Raw genomic sequence first — 23,933 nt, forward strand, 5'->3', positions numbered from 1 at the left:
CCTCTAGACTGGCAAATACAGGAGTGTGCCCTCCCAACCTGCAAGAGTTTTACTTCCTCTTTCCTCAGCAGTCTCCACCCCCCAGCAAAGTGTGGGCCACATCCTGTGCCTGCCCCTCACCCACATCAACTGCTGAGCCAGCTCACCCCCACAGCCTGCTTGCTTTGCTTCGACCCAGCCCACTGCCTGCTCTTGCTCCTCACACCAGAAGGCTGAAGCCCCCCTGGGGAGTGGGCGCAGTGGGTGTCTCAACTGCAAGCAAGCCAAACTGACAGGAGTGACTGCTGCAGGGGCAGCTACACTGACCTCCGTGTTCGTCTCTCAGCAGAGCCAAACAGTGCAGCAGCCCTCCCACCAGGCCATGGGGGGGGGTCTCTTCCTCCTTGAGCAGTCTGTGTCAGGAGAGCCTATGCAAGGTCTACTACTCACAAGCTGGGATGCTCCTTCAGAGCCCTTGGCCAACCTCCAATAACCATGGGCAAAGTGGCAGGCCCACGGCTGTCTTCTCTGGTTCAGAGAGGGCCAAGAGGCAGACAGCAAGTCCCACAGCTCTGAGATGCTGAGCTAGAACACAGGCTCTAGAAGTTACCAACTCACCATCCAGGCAATGGGTTACCAAGCAGCTGGCCTCGCCTTCTGCCACAACTGGTGCAGGAGCCTCAAAGAGGCCCCACTATCCTGCCCCCTAGAAGCCAGGGCCTAGCAGCACGAACATTATTCCAATAATGAGGCTGCCAATCTGATCAAAGGTTGAGGTAACAGTGGGGGATGAAATGCAGCCTCAGGTACATGCCAGATGCAGTCTTTGAAGATCAAGCTTGGCTCAGGATAACCTTTCTCAGTCACTCATTTCTGGCCCTGTGGCTGTTTAACAGAGCCTGGGATTGAGGAGACCCAGGCTGCTATGCGCTGACGGCTGGGTCTAGGGATTCCTCCCACCAGCCCACAGGCCTTAGTCACCAGGAGCAGTCAGAGGCAATCCCAGGAGGCCCAACAATCCATCCACTCAGCATTATAGCGAGTCCCAGTGTGAGCCTGGAGGACTAACAGGAGACAACCCATCCCTCCCTCTAACTCTAGGAACCAGGCAAACAATGCTACAGAAACTCAATGGAGGAGGCTGCAGCCATAAAATTCTGTTTAAGACAGATAACATGGAAAAAATGTTTATATGTTAAGTACAAAAGGGACATAAAATTGTATATACAGTAGAATAACAACTACGTAAACACACCAAAAATCTATGCACAGAAATGTCTAGAGGAACATTTAACACCAAAAGATTAACAGTGGTAGCATTTGGGCGGCCAACTGATTCTTCTTAAAATTCCCAAATTTTCCTTAAGCATTAATTATGATTGCAACAGGGAAGCTTTTTCTAAAAAAATACCCCACTGGCTGGTGGTTGAGCAGTGCAGTGTCAATGTCACATACAAATCGGTGGCTTTGGCCTTGACTCTTCCAAGTGTGGTGAACGGCCCTTCCCCGAGGAGAGCTTGCGTACCTCTGGCTCCCACTGAGAGAATCCTTGCAGCCCCAGCCCTCAGTCTCTCTGGCTCACAGCCTCTCTTCCCCATTTATTCTGCCTTATTCCCACCACCACATCATCTCCAGTCACTTCCAGCTGCATCTTTTCCCTTTCCTTCCCAACTCAGGAGCCAGCTCTGCAGCCACAAGTCCCCAGAAATAGAGGCCATGCGGTGCATATTTTCAAAGGACATAGTGCCTCAGCTTTGGACACAAAGGAACTCAATACAAATCATCTTCCTGCTGACAGGCAAGTCATGCTTGGTGGCTGCCCTGGTTGCAGATATGTTAACTATGCAGCCTTTCTTGTTAACGCAGAGTTCCAAGCACTCTCTCTGAACAGTTACTCCTACCATGAAATTTTCTATCGTGGAAAGCCAGGAGTGGGCAGGAACAGCTCAATCATTTGGTTTCTAGAAGTCCCTCCACTCTGAGAAGGCAGAGCTATACAGTGGATGGATGGCACCACAGAAGCTGCAGATTCGTCTGTTTGCGAAAGATGTATATCCCTTGCCCTTTAAGTCTGAGAAACAAGTCAAAAAGTTGTTGCTAAAAAAACAAAACAGTAATTACTAGCAATTCAAAGCCTATTCCTGCTGCTGAACAGAGGCAGTAATGGCTTGCTTTCTCCCCTAGCAGCTATGTACTCTTGGGCAAGTCCTCACCTTGTTGAGCCTGTTTCTGAATCTGCAGGGAATGTGTTGCTTAAATGTTTGGGAACATAATGTGAAATAACATGCCACTCATCCTTCTCTAAGAAGGCCATGCAGGGGAAAGAAAAGGCCATGAGCCAGCTGTAGCTGATTTCAACCCTGATCAGAACCCCTCCCTCTCCCAACAGAAGGCAAAGAAAAGAAGCAAGAAAGCAGACATACCAGGTAAACAGAAGTGACCTGTAATTGGCAAAGAAGCATTAGACAAACTGAAAATGTTCTGGTTGCAGCACCCTGTCCCCAAATGCTGGAAGCCAGACACAAAAGGCATGCAAAAGTGACTGTCATACATGTACAAGTGCAGACAAAGCATCACTGGGCAAAAAGGGGGCTAATACTGGAGAGAGGGCCCCAAAGTGCGCCTTGAGGAACACAAGGGAGTCATCCCAAGACCCTCACTTAGCTGCCATGGGAACAGCAAACACCTGAAGCTTTGCTTCATTCAGTCTCCCGAAGGGAAAAAGGTAATAGGGAAGACTCACTAACACTTGTGGCAAACACTATTAGCAAGGATACAGTTTTTCTCCTGGGCTGTAGGACTCCATCTCCTTTGGCTGAACTCTGAGAAATGACAGATATTTTATGTATATATATGCATACATACATATACATATATATGTATGCACACACACAGATATATTTAAATGAAGGTGTACACACTGTGCTAAAATACAAACAACAGAAACCCCAGGTCATATATAAAAGGCTAAATATAACATATAACACAGGCCTAGAGCCAGCTCTTGGTTGGGAGCTGGGTTAAGGGGTGGTATCATCTGGAGACTATGTACACAATTTGTGGTGGGCAGGGAAGGCATCAGTGTAAACAACTCAGACTCACTCCACAATACTGGCCCACAGGAAAATGTGATGTATCTCACGTACAAAAATAGACTGCCACCTTGCTTTTGTACGCAACTAAGCATGGCAGGTACCCAGAAGGACTGTGGGTTTGTCTTGATGACAGGGAACCACACCATGCTGCTGCTAAACTTTCCAGCCCTAGAAACTTATCTGCTACCCCTCTCCCTTTCAAGCTCTTGGGCCTTTTCCCATCCAACACCCAGAGCCCGGGGCATGCCCAGATCACCCACCCTCATACAACTAACTTGCCAGGCTTCCTGGCATGCAAAGTCCTTCTGTATCTGTCCCTTTCGGACTCCAAGATATATGAAGACTTATCTCTGTAAATGTTTGGCACCTAAGTAACATGATGGTTGTGGAATAATGCCACAATGACACAGGGAGACCCAGTAACAAGACATGCAGGATGAGGGCAAGGGGCACTGAGCTGCCCAAGCATCTCAAAAACCAAACTGTGGCTTCCCATGCATTTCTGGGGGTAGGAGAACGGGTGTACAGAATTAACAACTTCGCCTTCGGCTCCTCAGAAGCAAATACATTCAAAACTGAAGGCGTCTTGAAGGCCCCACCATACCCTAAATCATGAATCTGGTCACTCCTCTGGAGGAGCTTGGTGCAGTGACAGCTGGAAAATTTGAGTCCCAACTGAATCTGCCACACCAAGAGTCCTTTTGAAGAAGCTCGGCAAAGTAATTTTTTTTCTTTTGAGCAGATGTACAGCACATCCATGGGGGCCACACGGAAGGATGCTCTTCAGCCCAGTCAAATGATCCAATCCCACTATTATCTCAGTCCCCTCTGAGTTTTTTCTGCTGGCCACCCTCACTGTACAGAAACAGCAGAGTTGCATCAGGGTCAGTCATCAATGGTGGGCAACCAGAAGGCCTGGAATGAGAACATAAGTCAACTTTAAAAAGCCAAGCCTCTCTCTTCACTGCTGAGGGTTCTTCTTACCCCTCCCCATAGCATCGAGGTGCCCAACCCCAATGTTGGAGTTATGGCTGGTGGCCCTCCCTCCTGACCGACTCTGGCAATTTATGGAGAAACACTCCTCCCTTTATGTGAAAGTAAGCTGGTTCTGTTTCCCTCCAACACTGTCTACCTTCTACCACAGTGGTCCAGTGGTAAGGAAAAAAAGGAGTGCTGTCCAGGAGGTGGGTGTCTGGGTAACCTAGCCTCACTGCTAATCCACCAGGTCACCTCAGACAGGCCCTCTCCTTCCTGAGCTGTAAAAAAAGAGAAGGATTGGACTGGATGGTTCTGCTGCATTTTTTCCTGACACTGTTTTCTTGGTTAAAAAAAAAAGAGAGAGGGTAGGCTAGTGTGTTCTGGGCAGGCTAGTAGTGAAATGCCTCATCCCCAAAAACCCAGGTAGGTTTAGGAGATGCCAAGAGGAAACTAGAGGCTGAGACTCTGACCCTTTGTTCTGCTAGTGTTGTTTAGGAAGAGACAGAGGCCTGGAGGAAATTCTAAGTGCTGAGTTATGATCAGCTGTAAGAATTTCTGAGGAATTCAGCATAAACTGAGTGGAATGGAAAACTGAAAGGCTGCAGCCACAAAAGGCTGGTTTCAAAGTATTTTAAGAAGCCAAAAAGCTGTCAAGTGTAGCCCCAGGTAATTTGGGCATAAAACCAGGGGCCAGAGCAGAAACTGGCCTAAGATCTCCCAGGAACTCAGAGGTGATCCCAGATCATGCAAAGTAGAGTAAAAGTGAAAGACCAGCCAGAGATCAGATAATAAGAGGTGGAACAGGGAAGCTACCAATTGAGAAACATGAACTTGGGTGCTTGCAGTTTACTATTTAGAACACAGTTTGTTGTGCTCGTTAAAGCACCCACAACACTAACTAGAATGGGCCCCTAGGTTGAGGACATCTCTAGTTGTTCACATACCATGTTGGAACATGCGCTGGCAAAAGTCATGAACTTGGGGTTGAACTGCAAACAGGTAATGGGACCTGTGTGTTTGCCATCCAACACAGCTACTTTTATACCACTTTCTCCATTCCAGACATGGATCTTGCCATCCTCTGAACCTAAAGAAAATGATCAAGGAAAATACAACAGCTCAAGGCACAATACAAAGACAAGTGGGAAAGAAACATGGATTGATATCTGAAGAGAGGCCAAGCTTCAGGACCCAGCCCTCAGCAGAAATTGAGAGAGAGGAGAGGCAGTGAAGAAAGGACCTTTTGGTAATTGATCTTGACCCTAGTTATTTGTTCCTGGGCAAGTCACTTGCCCTCTGACTTCAGTTTTCTCATTTAAAAAGGGGGCTGAGGGGCTGGCCCGGTGGTGCAAGCGGTTAAGTGCGCGCACTCCGCTGCAGTGGCCTGGGGTTCGCCGGTTCGGATCCCAGGCGCGCACCGATGCTCTGCTTGGCAAGCCATGCTGTGGCGGCGTCCCATATAAAGTGGAGGAAGATGGGCATGGGTGTTAGCCCAGGGCCAGTCTTCCTCGGCAAAAAGAGGAGGATTGGCAGATGTTAGCTCAGGGCCGATCTTCCTCACAAAAAAATAAATAAAAATAAAAAAATAAAATAAAATAAAATAAAATAAAAAGGGGGCTGAATACCATTATGCTACCAACATCTAGCCACTACGACAACTGAATACAGGGTTATACCAGGAAGTCAGCATTATTAGTAAGATGGTGCTTATAGAGTTTAACTCTAATGCTGGTCCAGGGAAGACCAACATTAATGCCAGTTTCCAGTAAAGAACTGCAAAGTCAGGATAATTTAAAGACACTATACCTTTGGCATAATGTGCTACACAGAAATCTGAGAACATCTATCAACAGGATAATAAATAATATCTTAATTACTTAAAACTAATAAAAATAATATAAATAAACAAATGCAGAGTACCAGAGAAATAACCCCTAAGGAGGATAAAGGAAGCTTACCAATCATAATAAACTGAGAGTCTGGAGTAAATGAGGCCTCCAGTGTGACAGCTTTGCTGTTGGCATAACCCTAAAAAAAGCAGAATATTTCTCTCGTTACAGTGCCATTAATAAAAAATAATTGCCTACAAACAGTAACCTAGCACACATATAACCTTCCTTTCTGTGAAACCCTCTCCTCCTCATGTACAGTGCCACCAAGGTTCCAAACTCAGCCACTACCCTTTACAATTCACCCCCTATCTCCAACTCCATATTCAAGGGGGCAAGAAAAAATGTTACGGTCAGGAATTATTTTCTATCTGAACACCAAACCTGGGTCACTGGGTGAGAAGTGAATGTCTTAGAATCCAAAAGAAATAACTTCATGGGCAGGAAGAAAATGCAAGTCCATGCCTCGATCAGTGAGTCAAGGATAACTGCTGGTTTCCACCAACCAGCTAACACAATTCTCAGCCCAGCAGGTACGAGCATGGAAACAGCCATGCTCAAAGGTTGTCAGCTCACCCCAAACGTGTTTGTCAGCTCACCCCAAACGTGTGCATCACCACTCCCTTGAATGCATCGATGAGACGGATGAAGCTGCCATTGGTGGAGATGAGGATGAGTTTGCCATCATTGCTGAACTTAAGTCCTGTCCACTCACAAGTCCGATCATACTGCATCTTAAAGGTCGCAAACGGCCCCTGCAAAAGATAAAAATAGCAGCCCCAGGCCCAAGGCATATCAGTAACTCCTTCTGCCATAGCCAACTCTCATTCTATCCCTTTAGATTCCTTTTTGACTAGGGAAAGCAGAGGATGAACTACTGCTCTGACACTCTCTAATATCTACCACATATCTCCTCTACCATAGAAAAGGCTCTTAAATGTCCATCTTACCCTTCAAAACTTCCATAATATCAAGATAGCTCAAAGATTTACCTTATCAAAGGAGCGAAGGTCATAAAGTTTGACCATTTCAGAATTGACACCTGCAGCAAAAATTAACCCTTCTGGATCAAAAGAACAAACTGGCTTGCCCTGTAGATGCATGAGGCCCTAAGAAAAAGGAAACAAAAAAAGTTAATTAACCCAGGATCCTACCACTATATAATATACGTCTCCCAATGAAAACTAACAAAGGGACACAAAGATAACAGCCTATCTACAAAACAGAAAAACCAAACATAAAAAAACTAAAATGAGGCTTTTTAAAAAAAGGTCTCCATATAACTGATTTCAGTTCAATCCTAACTGTACAATTTTATAGACACTGAATTCAAATAAAAACAAATTCCTTGAGGCTAAAAGCTATAGCCCAAAGGCTCCAGGAAACCAGTTTTTAAAGCAGTATGCCACAGAGCATAATGCAAAATGCACTGGATTAGGGTATTTGCTTAATTACCAGCAACCTACCAGGAAAACAGATTTTCTCCAAAGTTTAAAAAGACACTGGGATCCCAGAATGGAAACACTGCTTTCCCCCTTCCTTGAGAGGGAGAGTTGATGATAGTGCCTACCACAGAAAATACTCAAAGTGTTAACTGTGAGGTACCATTACCTGGCAGTTAGGAGACCGGAGATCCCAGAGTCGAATGGTCTTATCAAGAGACCCAGAAATGAAAGTGTCATCCACAGGTGACATGGACAAGGCCACCACCCTGCAATGCATTAAGATGAATAGGAGTTGAAGCAAAATATCTGCAAATTTAGATTTGAACTCTAAACCACTCTACCTGCCTTCCTATATGTACCTGTTTTCCCAAAACTTCCACTTTAAGTAACACACATACACAAACCATCTGAAATAATCAAAAGCAACTAATATAATGAAAAAAGCAACTTAAAGCTACAGCATAAAAATGTATGATTCCAATGCAAATCAAACCACAACGAGATACCCCTTCACATCCACTAACATAGCTATAATCAAAAAGAGAGATAAGTATTGGTGAGGATGTGGAGAAATTAGAACCCTCATACATTGTTGGTGGGAATGTAAAATGGTAGAGTTGCTTTGGAAAAGTTTTATAGTTCCTCAAAGAGTTAAAGATAGAGTTAATATATAACCCAGAAATTCCACTCCTAGGTATATAACCAAGAAAAATGAAAACATACGTCCACACAAAAATGTACACATGTTCACAGCAACATTATTCATAATAGCCAAAAATTGGAAACAACCCAAATGTCCATCCATCAACTAATGAATGGACAAACAAAATGTGGTGTATCCATATAATGGAATTATTTAGCAGTGAAAAGGAACGAAGTACTGATTCACATTACATGTATGAACCTTGGAAATATGGTAAGTGAAAGAAGTCAAACATAAAACACCACATATCATCTGATTCCATTTATATGAAATGTTCAGAATAGGCAAACTATAGAGACAGAAAGTAGATGAGTGGTTGCTAGAGACTGGGAGGAAGAGGAGTGGGGAGTGACTGCTAATGGGTACAGGGTTTCTTTTTGGGGTGATGAAAATGTTCTGGAATCAGATAGTGGCAATGGTTGCCCAACTCTGTGAATATGCTAAAAATCAATGACCTGTATACTTTAAAAGGGTGAATTTATGGTACTGAACGATATCTCAATTAAAAAAACAAAAAAGGCATGATTCCTTGACTAGAGTTTTGTGGACTATACCAATGTTCTCAAACCTGAGGGGCATCAGCATCATCTGGAGGGTGGGTTATAATAGATTGCTGGGATTTACTCCCAGAAATTCCAATCCAGTAGGTCTGGGGTAAGGTCTGAGAATCTGCATTTCAAACAAGCTGTTGGTGATAGTGAGACTGCTGCTGGTTTGGGCACCACACTTAGAGAGCCACAGGCCTGTCTAATAGCAATCATATTTCTGATGAGTCCCCTTTTATATCACTAAGAGTCATTCACTGAAAAACATTTCTTCTAAGGGTTCATCCTAAGCTCTCTTGTCCCCATCATCTCATATTCTCACTCTGCCATGCCCTGCTCTGAAAAGACACCTGCGACCTCGCCAGCATCTGAGCCTGGCCTATGGAGAAGGATGGCATGCAGCTCTGCTTTAACTGCCTCTTGGAGCACGCCATGACCCCAACCAGGGGGTCCTTGAGGGCCACGTGCTATGACCTGTATAGTGCCTATGATTCTACAGTACCTAGGGAGAAAGCCCTCATGAAAACGGACATTCAGATGGCTCTTCCTTCTGGGTGTTATAGAAGAGTAGTTCCACATTCTGGCTTGGATGCAAAATACTTCATAGATATAGGATCTGGTGTCATAGATGAAGATTATAGAGGGAAATGTTAGTACTGTATTGTTTCATTTTGACAAAGAAAAGTTTGAAGTCAAAAAGGTGATTGAATTAAACAGCTCATTTGTTTTTTTTTTTTTTTTAAGATTTTATTTATTTATTTTTCCCCCCAAAGCCCCAGTAGATAGTTGTGTGTCATAGCTGCACATCCTTCTAGTTGCTGTATGTGGGATGCGGCCTCAGCATGGCCGGAGAAGCAGCGTGTCGGTGCGAGCCCGGGATCCGAACCCGGGTCGCCAGCAGTGGAGCGCGCTCACTTAACCACCAAGCCACGGGGCCGGCCCATAAACAGCTCATTTGTGAAGGGATTTTTTAACTACAAATAGATGAAATTCAGATTTTGGATGACAACGAAAGCGGTTCGGAAGGTTTTGTTTCCACTACAAAGAATTAACATTTATGCCATAAATAGAAAGTGAGAAAACGTACTTTTTTCTTAAAGATCAAGTTTTTGCCTATGGAAAAAAATTCTTCCAATATACCTGAGTTAATATCTGCACTAGCTCCTCAACTTAAAAATTTAAGATTCTGGGCCGGCCCTGTGGCTTGGTGGTTAAGTGCGCGCGCTGCGATGCTGGTGGCCCGGGTTCGGATCCCGGGTGCGCATCGAGGCACCACTTCTCCGTCCATCCTGAGGCCGAGTCCCACATACAGCAACTAGAAGGATGTGCAGCTATGACATACAACTATCTACTGGGGCTTTGGGGGGAAAAAATAAAATAAATAAATAAAATCTTTAAAAAAAAAAAAAATTTAAGATTCTATAAGCCAAAATTTCCTGGGAATGCTGAGGTGGTAATAAAACAGAGTGAGCAGAATGCATATGGACATATAATTTTATGCCATGGTATTCAGGTCAAAAGCTCAGAGGAAGAATATCTTAGCACATGCTCTATGCTGAGAGGTACAGGGAATGAGGAGAAGCAAGACCTCAACTCTAAAGAAGCTTAAGTTTCTAGTCCAGACAACTCCAAGAAAGGGTCAGAGAAGGCTTTCTGGAAGAAGCAGCACCTGTGGTGAACAGGGTTTCAATGGGAGATGCCTTTCTGGAAGGTGCTAGATAGGAAGGCATGAGGTCCATGTTCAGGAAGCAGCCCAGAGTTCACTTCAACTGGAGCGGTGGGAAATAACGCTGGGAAAATGGATCAGAGCCAGAGGGAGGAGAACCTGACTCTGACAGGAAGGAGCAGGGAGATGTAGAGAACCATTAAGGCTTCCTGTGGGAGGCTGTGAAGTGGTCAGAATCCCTCACCATCCTACTTCACAGGGTGCTGAAGTAGGATGGTGAGGGATGGGATGGGGAGATTAACACCCTGGCATGAGCTAGGACAGAAGGAAAGGAGAGAGTATGGAGGAGTGATACATGAGGTTAAACCTAGGTAGAATCAGTAAGATTTAACAACTCACTGGATATGAGGCAGGGGAAGGGAGTGAACAGACAACAGAGGCTTTGAGTCGGGAAAATTAGAAGGGACAGAGGCAGATAGAGAGAAGCTGGGCCAAGGAATATAACGATGGACCTCCGTCATCGTGTCAGACCTGTCAGGTGGAGGCATGGAAAAGACATCTGCATAGATGTATGTAAAACCTGTAGGTGGAAGTTGAGTCTGGAAATCATAACAGACGTGGGCTAAAAATACTGATTTGGGAAGCCATCTAAGTAGAGGTGAATGAAATCAGTGATAAAGTTATTTGAGAAAATACCAAGAGGGGAAAATAGCTGGGTAGAACCTGTTTATTCTAGACTCAAAGGAGAAAGAGAGGCCAAGAATAGCAAGAACAGAACCCAGATGGGAAAAGTCAGCTGCCAAAGGAAAAAAGAAGTTTTACTCAGAAGCTGAGCACCAAAAAAACCCCCAAAGCAGTGGATTTTAACTGGAGATAGCAGGAAAAGGGAAGTAAAAGAGCTTGGAAAAAGCCTCATAGATGATTCTGAGAGTGATTTAAACAGCGTTTGAGTGTGAGGAGGTGGAGATGGGAGTATAGATTATTCTGTCCTGTTTGACAGTGAAAAAGAGTGGGTGATAAGCTCAAGAAATAGATTTAAGATAAGGAAGACCAAGTAAGTTTGTAGGCAGCAAGGAAAAGTCCTGCTAAAGAGATGGAAGTAAGCAGAAACGGGGAGGTTGGTTTTGTCAAGGAAGAAAGGCTAGTTTTTTCTCAAGGAAAGGGTTCTAAGGAAGAGAGGAATTTAGGTGGAAAGGATAGAAGTTGAAAAGAATTCATGCTGGATGGCCTTAATTTTCTCAAAAAAGAAGGGACAAAGTCATCTACTAAGAATCAGGAGGTCGGGCCGGCCCCGTGGCTTAGCGGTTAAGTGTGCGCGCTCCGCTGCTGGCGGCCCGGGTTCAGATCCCGGGCACGTACCGACGCACCGCTTCTCAGGCCATGCTGAGGCCGCGTCCCACATACAGCAACTAGAAGGATGTGCAGCTATGACATACAACTATCTACTGGGGCTTTGGGGGGAAAATAAATAAATAAATAAATAAAAGAATCAGGAGGTCAAGAGGTTGGATAATTGGGAAGATTGGAAAGAATTTCGAACAACTGCAATCAACTCAATTACAGACAATACATCTGTGAACATTAATTCGACTACAAACAAGCAAAAACATCTACTTGTCGCAAGCCATTCTCTGTCTGGAACTACACAGGAACCAACAGCTGCCACTTCTTATTTTCAGCAACACAGAAATACTCTGCCCAATCAGAAGTACAGCCAAAAACAGGGTGCTCTAGGCCCACCTCCTGTCAGGGTTCTGTACCACTCCAAGCCGTACTGGGTTACTATACATTTGCAAATGAAAGCAAGAGGAAATACCTCCAGTGATTAAAATATCACCCAAGAGAAAATGTGTTTAAAACTCAACCAAAACTCGAAAAATTGGAGGAAAAATACCGGGGGAATTGGTGTAGGGGACAGAGAGAAGCAATGTGCATTACAAATTAGAGTAAGGAAACAAGCTTCTTGACTTCCAAAAGTAACAAAGGACAATTTTATTTATTAATTTTTTTGCATCCTCATTAAAATATTCACGTGGAACATGTTTATGTAGAGCAGGGGCCTGCTAAAACGGGGGCCACCTATACTGGAAGGCCTCATACACATAAATGGTCCTTTCATTAAGGGAAATCTGATATTTGGGGTTCCTAAATGCCAAATGTAATTTTTACTACATAGGTTTCCACTGAATGTCTTTAATCCACATTTTTCCTAATTATGTTTTAACAGATTTCAGTTTATCTATCAAGTCGTACTCCTGCCTCCAAAACCTCAGTTAATCAAGAGTTGACTGTTTAGGGAGAAGAGAAGACTAAGAAGAACGTCCAAAAGCAGTAAGGAACTAGCTTCAGTTCACTAATAAAATTTCTCCACTCGTCTTTTCTCTGGATAACCTCAGGGATAAAAGAACTGTCTACTTCTCTAACTATCTACTTCTTACCTTTTGCTATGTCCAGGGAAGTATCTGATGTATTTGTTGTCATGCAAGGACAGGTAACGAATAGTATCTGTAAGAACACAAATAAGGTATTATGATATCCTACTGTTTTTGAAGGAATTTACTTTGCATTTTCATCTTGAAAAGACAAGGTCAAAGAATTCATTATTTTCCATAACCCAAGCAAAGGTGTGAATAAACAATGGTGAATAATTCCTCTCCACAGCTGAAGAGTAGGCACTACAGATGTCACATAATTCAAAAGCAGAGTTCTTAAGTTGACAGCATATAGAGCAATGTTAAAATCACTATTACTACCAATTTTTGGCTTCTCCATAGTTACAATGCAACTTGTCCTGCAAATACACCCTAGTCACTACTCCCTACAAAAAAATCCCACAATACTTTTAGTGCCCACAGAATGGTAAGCCTTAAAGAAAAACATCTGGCTGCTGAGGAAACAGGCTCAAAGAATTAAGCAGCCATGCTAAGCTGAGGATCACGCTGGACTCGGACATAATAAGTTTGTCCAGGGTTCTCCAACAGCTTGTCAGCCCAACCCTGACCTCATCTGAATGTTAACTGGATATACAATTTACATTAAAACTAAACAAAATGGGAAGAAAAGTAATGTCCTACTACTTCTTTTCTAATTAACCAATTATCCACTGGTCCCTTGTGTATCAGAGAAGTGAGTTAAAACAGTAACAAAGTAGCCAAAAGAAGAAATGAGGAAACCTGGGTTAAAAAGATCTCAAGACATTTAAAAATCAAACTCACGAACTATACCAACAAGTAACAGCAGCGAGATTTTTGACAATATCCAAGAAATGAATAATCATAGAGATTTGTGCTTGGGGAAAATAAGACAAACACTCTTAAAAACCAAATGATTCTATCTGAAAAAGTAAACCAACAAAAAAGAGGGTGATGGGAAGGGAGGGAAGTGCCATAAAGAATAGATCTGGAAAGTACTCTGTCTCTAAAAAGACTAGGAATAAGGAACAACTGTTGAGAAAGAAGTAATAGGAAATGGCGCCAAAATGCAGAAAGGAAAGCAGAGAAAGAACATTCTGGAGGCAAACAGAACACAAGACAGAGGCTGAAAGCACCAAGTCATCCCAGTGGTTCACAGGGATACTTTCCAACAAGAGGGCATTTAACCTGGGAGAGGGAAAAGAACCCTCTGTATGTTCCAAAGCTGAACTCTACATAGTTTTCCTTGAAAACATCTTCAAAGTTTTCAAATGACAACTACAAAGTCTTCCTGGTTGTTCTATTGCTAGGAACTACTCACCTGCCCTAAGCAGAAAGACTTCCTCCCCATTACCTGGTTTCCCAGAGATAAGCAGGGCGTCGCCATCCTCTCCGCCCCACTCGGTAGCTGGTGCGCTGTTCCTGGCAAGGCAGTGGCCTGTACAGTTATCTCCTGTACCGGGTGGTATCATAGACCCTCAAACTGTACAAACTACTACCTCAGCCTGGAATCAGGCAAAAGGAAACGGAGCGTTGGAGAAACTCTTCAGGACGCACTTCAGACAGGAAAGGCAACATTCTCACAGCAGAGGCCTGGCAGCAACGCTGCAAGTGCCACACATTTGCCTCACCTTGCACCATATTTGGAGAATTCTCATTTAATCACCCAGAAAAACACCCCAACAGAAGAAATATACCAGTCATTCAGATGATCACATAGATATGTTTCCTCAGGATCCTAATGTTTTATATTGTTGTCCAAAACCATCAATTGCACTGCTTACTTAGAAAACCACTTCTGAAACAGAGGCATGAAAAGTAGAAATGATATACTTACTAAAAATCAAGTACAGGCAGAAAAGTCTCATAAAAAAAAAAAACCTCTGCCCATCTGCTCTGAGACAGGCATAGCCAAAATAGCAGTCTAAGCAATCTTTGTTGAATGACATTAGAAAAATCTTACTGCAAAAGTGAAACAATCAATAAATCAGTGAGATAAGTTTAAGAAAAAAAGGAATCCTAACATGCAAGTGTTACAGCTCAATTACCCAGACTATCTTCAACTGAGAATGACCTATCCCAGGGGAAATACAGATAAAAACAGAGACCATTTATTAAAGAAATTCACAAGTTTAATTTCTAAAAATAACTCTTTACTCTTCAAAGACATTAGCTTATTTTAAAAGTTAAAAGGGATAAAATTCAGATCAAAAAATATCCCTGGAATCAAAGATAACTAAGGTTAGTACACTGTCCTTTATGACATAGATCATAAAATGTTGGGCATACACCAAAAACTCTTCTAAGGTCCTCTAAACCACCATAGCTCTAGATTTGTGAAAACTTTTCTCAAACCTATATATTTTGAACAGGAAGGTACTGTTGTTTACCACTTGCTGTGTGTCAAGTAGTCTTTCTATTTGTTCTAAAAGTATTCTTTCAAGTTTCAAGAAGTACAAACCATAAATACAATTCCTATTGCCACTCTCCACTCTCCACTGGAGACCTTTCATATTCAGTTTCAAGCCCTTCAAAAGTACTAGTGACTTGCTTCCAGCATCACTTCAGTCATAACAATGTTAGCATTGCTAACATCACTGGAAAATATTTAAATTAAGGTAACTATAACCAAAGCAGAAGTAGTCACAAAGATTCCGTGAACTATTTAACAAAGGAAACCATGACTGTAACTTCCTAAAAAGAAAGCTTGCTTACCGTCTATTTTGTTAGAGCTGTAAACGACTGTGTTTGCTGCATGAGTGTATCTGATGAGGTCCACGCCATATTTCTTACTGTACAGGGTTCTCTTTGGTCTGACGAGGAAATGGACAGAGAAAGAAAACCATCAAAATCCTCCATCACCAAAAGCTGTGATCTTCATATAAAGAGATGCACTTGAATGATGTGACAAGGGTGAGGATTCTTGGTAAGCTCTAACACTGGAAAGAAACAGAATTTTTTCCAAAAGGGAGGAAACAAAACAAATCAATCAAGTGCAACAGCCTTTCACCTCTAAACACCAAATGCCACGGTTAGGAAGAAGTAAATCTGAGGGCTCAATTCAGTCTTTACTACAATGTTCAAAAGTAAACTTTGAGAAAAAGTACACCTATAGCCGGCCCCATGGCTTAGCGGTTAAGTGCTCGCGCTCTGCTGTTGGCGGCCTGGGTTCGGATCCCGGGCGCGCACTGACGCACCGCTTCTCTGGCCATGCTGAGGCCACATCCCACATACAGCAACTAGAAGGATGTGCAGCTATGACATACAACTATCTACTGGGGCTTTGGGGGAAAATAAATAAATAAAATTATTAAAAAAAAAAAAAAGTACACCTATTGGGGAAGAAAGGCACACAAAACAAGTCATAACTTATAACAAAAAGGGATATGGGAATACGTCAAACCAATGAGGCCAGAACTTTTCATAAGCTATTCACTTAGAAAGAAACTTTCTTCAAGAAGAAATGATTTATCAAAATTGAAACCTGATGCAAAACTGCTTGCCTTTCCTAATATAACCCGCTGTTGCAGAAGCTATCCATCCTCCCTATCCTACAGGTCCAAAGCACTTACTGAGCCTTTTAGAAGGCAAGCCTAATTCTCCCTCGCAAAACTAGTCATTGGTTCTTTTCTTTTTACTTTAACGTAAAATCACATATTTCCAAGCTAAAGGTTACCAATCCATTTGTTCAAGTTCCTTAAATTTTCCCTCTATAGAACCTTGAAGATCAAGCTGAAACTGATCTCACCAAAATCTTTAACCAAAACTTCATAATGTTCTATATTTAGGTGTAGGAAGATTTCATAAATCCTGTACCAATGTTTACCAAGAGTTCCAATTTATGAAAAAGATGGGAGCTGGCCCCATGGCCTAGTGATTAAGTTCAGCATGCTCCATTTCAGTGGCCCGGGTTCAAGGGTTCAGATCCCAGGCATGGACCTACACCACTTGTCAGCCATGCTGTGGCAGAGACCCACATACAAAATAAAGGAAGACTGGCAACAGATGTTAGCTCAGCGTGAACCTTCCTCAGCAAAAAAAAAAAAAAAAAAGTTCACCCTCTCACGGTAAAATCCTCTTGGAACCTAGATGCTAAACAATCAGATGACTCAGGCAGCTTTACGAGGTCAATCATTTGCACTTTCAATTTTTGTTAATGTCAGTGAGGTCAAGGGTTTCCCTACTTAAAACCTATCCAAACAAAACTTCTCACTCCAAATGCACTGAATTTTCCACATTCTTACCTTTACTGAAAGATCAACTAAAATGATCAGCTCAAAGGCTACCTTGTCGAGTCCACCATCCTGAGTTCTGCCATCAGGTTACTACGTGGTAACCAGCGAGTGAGTGAGCGAGTCTGAGAGCGTGTACGTGTGCTCACTCTCAAAAGATAATTGACTTTGCTTCTACCAGTGGAAAGAGCAGCTTACTTATCCTAGTATTTCAGTCTAAAATAGTGAAGACAGGGCCAGGCCCCGTGGCTTAGCGGTTAAGTGCGCGCTCCGCTGCTGGCGACCCGGGTTCGGATCCCGGGCGCGCACTGACGCACCGCTTGTCCGGCCATGCTGAGGCCGCGTCCCACATACAGCAACTAGAAGGATGTGCAGCTATGACATACAACTATCTACTGGGGCTTTGGGGGAAAAAAATATATATAAAAAAAATAAAAAAAAATAATAAAATAGGGCCGGCCCGGGTTCGGATCCAGGCGCGCACCAACGCACCGCTTCTCCAGCCATGCTGAGGCCACGTCCCACATACAGCAACTAGAAGGATGTGAAGGATGTGCAACTATGACATACAACTATCTACTGGGGCTTTGGGGGAAAAATAAATAAATAAAATTATAAAATAAATAAATAAATAAAAGAAAAGAAAAAATAGTGAAGACAGAGCCAGAAGAGACAAGGTTAAAGGGCGTGGTGTAAAGAAAATTTTTAGTTTCACTTATATATGACCTATTTGTCTCAAATTTATCAATAACACTAATCTGAAATTTGTTTTTAATAAGAGAACTCTTTTACCTCATTATCATTTCCTAGTTTGAAAGTAAGATCCAAATGTATTGCATCCATTTCAGAGGATCTTTACAAAGCTCATGCACAACATTTTTTCACAAATATTTTGGTAAGGTGCTTTCCACAAACCATGATCCTGGTGATCAGGTATGAATAAATAATATTAAAGCCTTCTTTTTGAATAATTTGCATCACCTACCACAGATAATACCCTTTATATTCTTTCAAGTCGAAAAAATCACTCAATGGATGAACTCCATTATAAAGAAAGTTTAAATGAACAGTTAACTGGAAAATATTAAGCATCAAGAATCCTGTTTTAGCCATTTTCAAACTCCCAAATTCTAACATTAGTACCATCTAAAAAGATACTATGACTTCCAGGGAACATTACCTGTCTTCCAATGCTGGTTTTACCTACACTAGTGGCAAATTTTTTCTTCACGTTACCACTTAGAATCATGGGCTCCTAAAGGCTAAAGAGGTCCTCTAATATCCAGGGAAGTGATCTGATCAATGTCATATACCTGGTCACAAGGCCAAACTAGAACCCAGGTCTCCTAATTACCAGGCCACTGTTGCCACAGATCACCATGAAAAAAGGTCACAATTAATTGATAAGGGAAAATTTAGGGCCGGCCCTGTGGCTTGGTGGTTAAGTGCGCGCGCTGCGATGCTGGTGGCCCGGGTTCGGATCCCGGGTGCGCATCGAGGCACCGCTTCTCCGTTCATCCTGAGGCCGAGTCCCGCATACAGCAACTAGAAGGATGTGCAGCTACGACATACAACTATCCACTGGGGCTTTGGGGGGAAAAAATAAAATAAATAATTGATAAGGGAAAATTTAAAAGAGCATGTCCTACACTATTGTATCAATATTAAATTTCCTAATTTGGATAACTTTGCTCCGGTTACTTAAGAGAATGTCCTTGTGCTTAGGAAATCCATGTTGAAGTGTTTAGGGATAAATGGGCTCGATACCTTCAACTTATTCTCTAACGATTCAGGAAAAAATATGCATACCTATAAATATTTACACAGAGAAAGATAAAGCAAAGGGAGCAAAATGTAACCAATTACTGGGTCATATGAGAGTTCTTTGAAACGTTGTAACTTTTCTTTAAGTCAATTATGTAAAAAACGCTACATGACTAAATAAACTGCATTTTTTCATAAAATTAACATTTTACTTTTAAAAAGACAGGACTTCAAGTCACTGTCATCCCTCCCAACAAGTCAAAATTATGCCACATTTGGAGACAAGCTGTGAGGGAATGCTATCATAACCTTCATTTCCTTTGAATAACGATATGCATCTCCACCCTCAGGTTCCAGGGAGAGGTTCTAATCTGTGCACAAGCACAAAATATTTCAAGCAAGCCAGCTTCGAATTACTTCTAGCTCCAGGACCCCACAACTCCAACCCCACCTCAACTTTACACGTTACTCTCTCTTCCAAGCTGATTCAAGTGGCCAGACCTGGACAGACATCCACCTACTAAATGAATAACATTGATTCAAATAACTCAGCATCCGTCCAGCTAACATCTCTCTTTCCCCAGAACCACCACTATAGGTCAGCCACTCTTCCACATACTGCAGGCAGGTACAGAGCCAGTTACATAATACTTCTTCATAGCCCCAGTGGGAAAAAATTGTGTAGGGTATTATAGCTCAGACCAAAACAGCATTACTTTAGATAACCAAATTCACAAATGAAGACACAAGTTCCAAAAGAAAGTTTATAGAAGACGTCGGTAAAAAAAAAAAAAGGAAAGGGACCAGCTATAGAAGATAGAGAAAAACTCAAGGATTCAAAAAATAAGATCTGGAACTAAGTAACAAAATGAAGTCTGACAAAACCAGTACCCACCAAATTAAACCAAACATCCCAAGCCTGCTTGCGGAAGGCGGCTGAGGAGAAATCAAATTTAGCCTAAACCAGTTGCTGCTCCAAAGGAGCTCGCAATTTAACAAGGACTTGGAGAAAGCAAGTCTACAAGGGTGAGGTGAAGCTGACAAGGTCCTGAGGGAAAAAGGCAAAATGCTGTGCTTATAAGATTTTGCAGAGATGCAGGTGTAGTGGGTCTGCAGAAGACTTGGAGCAACATAGAAATTTCATGATCAGACTCGGAATTTTGATAAATCCGAGTGAGTCATAAAGTATAATTTTTTTAAAAAGTGTAAGAGGAAACACGAAATTGTTATACGATGCTTTCTTTGTTCTAATGGGAGGTTCACATTCAGGTCGGAATGGGGCGGCCAAACTCGTTTGTGTCTGGCAGAAAGGAAAAGTTTTTCAGATGCTGTAAAAAAGTTAACTATAAAAGCGGGCATCGGGACTGAGGGAGTCACTGAACGATTTGGAACAGAAAGAAAAAGAATGGGGGCCCAAAGAGGCACAACAAACGGATCCTGACAGCTAAGAAGTGCAACCCGCGCGGCCTTCTGGCGGAAAGGCCGCGGGAAGCGGAGGGGCAGGGCCGGGCAGAGTGCCAGGCGGAATCGAGGTCACGGAGGAGTGGGCAGCGGGAGCGAGCTGACGCCGAACGAGGCGGGAGAGCAGTCCGGGGCTCCGTGCGGGGCCCGCGCCGACGGTAGCTCTGACAGACCCGGAGAGCTACCTGCCAGGCCGGGATGGGCGGACCCGGCGCTTAAAGGTCAAGGTCAAGGTGGGGTTTGGCAGGCGATGCAGAAGCCTTCTCTGGGGACACCGAAGACATACAAAATAATAATATTACTATCATTATTTGAACAAGAAAAGGTCTCCTGGACAGCTTCGGAGTGGAAGCGGCCCTGGCAGGAGCGAGTGCAAAACAGGCAGGGGCCGGAGCGGGGCGGAGGGCGGGCCGCGGCGGGCGCTGGGCCCCGAGAGGGAGGGGACACAGACCCGGGCCGGGGCCGCCGCCGCACTCACTTGCCCTCCTGGCAGTCATAGAGCACGATGGAGTCGTCGTCGCTGCTCGAGATGACCGTCTCGCCGTTGGGGCTGAAGTCGAAGCAGTTAATCTTGTCCGAGTTCTCGCGGAAGACTTTGGCGACGCGGAAGCTCCGCAACACGCTGTCGGTCAGCTTCATGGCGGCGGCGGCTGGAGGCGGCGGCGGCGGCACAGGGCCGGGGCGGGGCCCGGCGGCGAGCGGGCGGGCTGCCGAGGGGCCGACCCGGGCGGGGCGGGCGCCGCGCCGGCGGCGAGCGAGTGGGGAGCCGACACTCAGGCCACCCCCTCCTCTCCGTGCTCCTGCTCGTGCAACGCTCTTCTGCCTGGACTATGGGGCCTCGCCGACAGTTCCTCGCCACACTCGCTTCAGGGCCAACCGGCGCGGCGCCGGCTCATTGTGTCCGCCATCTTGCGGCGACAGGCAGAAGCCGAGGGCGAGAAGCCTCACCGCGGCGCACGCCGGGAAAGGGGGCGGGGCAGGAACGGCGGCGCGAGGAGGGGAGGCGGGCTGGTGGCGTCAGCGCTGCCGGCGAGGAGTGGAGTGGCTGGGTGGTCCGCGGCAGCGATTCCCCAGCGCGCTGTGGGGTGGGGCGGGAGGGGTGGCGATGCACACCACCTTTCCGGTTGAGCTCGAGGGCCGCTGGTTCCCCGGAGTCGTGGGCCTGTGTGCGGGATCGCAACCCCCTGAGACACTCGGGCGCCGCCTGCAGGCCCCCTGACCGAGAGCCACGCGAGAGCAGGTACTGCGGGGGTCGCCTACGCCCCTGGAGGCTTGTTCTGGGGCGGAGTCAGTCATCCGATCACTGGCGGGCTGTGGCCGCTCGTGCACCACAGCGCCAGCATGGAGTTTCAATTTCTGTATTTTTTTATTGAGGTATAATATACGGTAGGCTGCCCAAATTTTAAGTGGATGAATTTTTTTTCATTTGGATATACTACATCCTTGTGACCACCACCCAGAACTTTTCTTTAAGCCTTCTTTAAAAACTTTTAAATTGATATATAACGTAAAGTGCATAAGGTGAACTAATTTTGTGTACAGCTCAACACATTTTTATAAATACTTATCTTTAAGTTTTAAAATATATTTTCAGCTCCAAAACTCATAGGATCATTACAAAGAAATTTTTAAAAGGGAAGATTATCTCATTATTCAACAAAATACAAGTTTTAAATTCTCCCGACTTCCTCCTCCTTATTCATATATCTACATAAACTTTATAGATGCAACCATTTTTTTTTCCTGCTTTAGTATTGTGTCTTACACATTTTTCCATGTTACTAAACAGGATTGTTGTTGGTGTTCTTAATCGAGGTATAATTTATGTACAGTGAACGTCAGCCTTTTTAATGGATAGTTTCATTAATTTTGACACCCATGTACAGTCATGCAAGCACCAACCACCACATTCAAGATGTACAACAGTTGCGTTACCCTCATAGTCAATGGGATTGTTTCAGAGTTTCATATAAGGGATTCTTAGCCTTAAAAGGAAGAAAGTTGATCCCTAACAAAGGAAAGCAATATCTGATCACAGAATAGGTACCACGCTCCATGGCTTTAACTTTCTGGGCAAGGTGTTAAAACTCCATGCAGCCTATGAGACTTCATAGATCTCTAACTTGTGCACAGCTCCTCAAAAGGTTAATTGCTTGGAGTCTCCAACAATGAAGACAGAGGCCTATTTATTTTCTTCACTAAAATGCAGTGGCTAAAGAGGAAGCAAAACGAAGAGGAAAGACTGTAAAATATTACAATCACTGATATTAGGAAGATGTGCTATCCAAAGATCCAGACATTACCTGGACAATGGTAAAAACAAAACAAACCCTGGGACAGTTGGGGGTCTTCCTGGAAAGAACTAGGGGTTGTGTCCCATCCCCTGGGTAAAAGAAGAGCCAGGATCCCTACTCATAAAGAAAAGTTGTTCTCTGAGGGGAGAGGGCAAGATCATGCCCAAGTCAGGGCTTCAATTGCCTCCTGATAAAGAGTAGAGCTTCTGGGTACAATTTGTTCTGGGATCTGGAAAAAGCCTGTCTGAGTGAAATGCGAATGGATGGCAACCTTCCAAACTGCAAAGCGACGAAAGAAAAGTCCTCCATGCCCCAGAGCGCTCACTTCCCTGCAATTCCTGCTTCTTTATTTCACAGGCTAGAAAGGCTGATGTAGAGCCTGCTTTGAATAGTGAAATGGCAACAAGGACAGATCGGGGCCATGTCCTGAAACTGTTGGGAAGTGAATACACTCAGTGAGATACCGTTTTTTGGTCCTTCTTAACCTACAAAAATAACCACAGAAATAGCCATAATCTACTGAACGTTGTCAGCCAAAAGAAATCTTTGCAGGGTATCTTTCAAGTTTTGTACTTCTTGTACCTTTCCCAGATTTCACTAAGACCGACTGAAGCTTCCTCCGAAGACTTGACTTCCTGAATTATTTTTGGAATGGAAAAAGTCATTTTTTCATATTTTAAGAGCAACCTGAAATGCCTCAGCCTGTTTCACATTCTCACTGTTAACACATTTCTGGCCTGGCTCCCTGCTCTGTTATAGTGGGGCTCTCCTGGCTTCCGATCCAACAGTGCCTTAAAGGCTGGACTTTAAAAAACCCAGAAAGAGTGGCTCCTGTGGGAGGTGAATGGAGGGGTAAGCTGTAGTCAGAAGCGAATCAGATTGCCTTAAGGAGCATCAGACTTAATTTTTTATTTTTCCTTTCCTTTTAATCATGATTTCTTTTATTTACTTAATTTTCACACAAGTAAATACACATCTATTGCAGAAAAACTAAAAAATACAAATAAGCAATAAAAAAACAAACAGGGCCGGCCCCGTGGCTTAGCGGTTAAGTGCGCGCGCTCCGATGCTGGCGGCCGGGGTTCGGATCCCGGGTGCGCACTGAGGCACTGCTTCTCCGGCCACGCTGAGGCCGCGTCCCACATACAGCAACTAGAAGGATGTGCAACTATGACATACAACTATCTACTGGGGCTTTGGGGGGAAAAAATAAATAAATAAATAAAATTATAAAAATAAATAAATAAATAAAATAAAATTATAAAAAAAAAACCATAGCATCCAGAAGTAGCTACTGTTACATTTGTTTTTATTATGGCAAAATATACATAACATACATTTTACCATTTTGACGTAGAAATTGTCAGATTTTTTCCCCTGAAATATATTTTGAATGGGTTCATAATATAATATTATTTATAACCTATCCTTTTCATATAATACTATGAACATCTTCCAGGTCAATAAATAC

The 23,933-nt window shown here is 43.7% G+C and overlaps 1 protein-coding gene and 1 pseudogene across 1 annotated transcript; one reads left to right on the plus strand and one right to left on the minus strand.

The window, feature by feature from the left end:
* Positions 1–1,134: 1,134 nt before the first annotated feature.
* Positions 1,135–21,092, minus strand: WDR82 (WD repeat domain 82). Its single transcript, XM_004419787.3, has 9 exons — positions 20,647–21,092; positions 15,427–15,524; positions 12,739–12,805; positions 7,553–7,652; positions 6,934–7,050; positions 6,541–6,696; positions 6,011–6,080; positions 4,997–5,139; positions 1,135–3,989 (listed from the first exon to the last, which is right to left on the minus strand). Exons 1-9 carry the CDS (start codon positions 20,805–20,807, stop codon positions 3,960–3,962), a joined length of 942 nt encoding a protein of 313 aa, XP_004419844.1. The 5' UTR covers positions 20,808–21,092; the 3' UTR covers positions 1,135–3,959.
* LOC101401274 (deoxyuridine 5'-triphosphate nucleotidohydrolase, mitochondrial-like) lies at positions 8,930–9,686 on the plus strand (annotated as a pseudogene).
* Positions 21,093–23,933: the final 2,841 nt, after the last annotated feature.

This window comes from Ceratotherium simum, chromosome 5, assembly GCF_057802395.1.
Source record: "Ceratotherium simum simum isolate JZ-2026a chromosome 5, ASM5780239v1, whole genome shotgun sequence".
Classification (NCBI taxonomy): domain Eukaryota; kingdom Metazoa; phylum Chordata; class Mammalia; order Perissodactyla; family Rhinocerotidae; genus Ceratotherium; species Ceratotherium simum.

Excerpts from the sequence above, each read along its gene's own strand:
- WDR82 (XM_004419787.3), bottom strand. The coding sequence starts at position 20,807 with ATGAAGCTGACCGACAGCGTGTTGCGGAGCTTCCGCGTCGCCAAAGTC. Across the intron at positions 7,051-7,552 it reads TCCGGTCTCCTAACTGCCAG|GGCCTCATGCATCTACAGGG; the intron begins GTAATGGTACCT and ends CCTTTTTCTTAG. Across the intron at positions 5,140-6,010 it reads CTCTCAGTTTATTATGATTG|GTTCAGAGGATGGCAAGATC; the intron begins GTAAGCTTCCTT and ends CATTTTCTTTAG.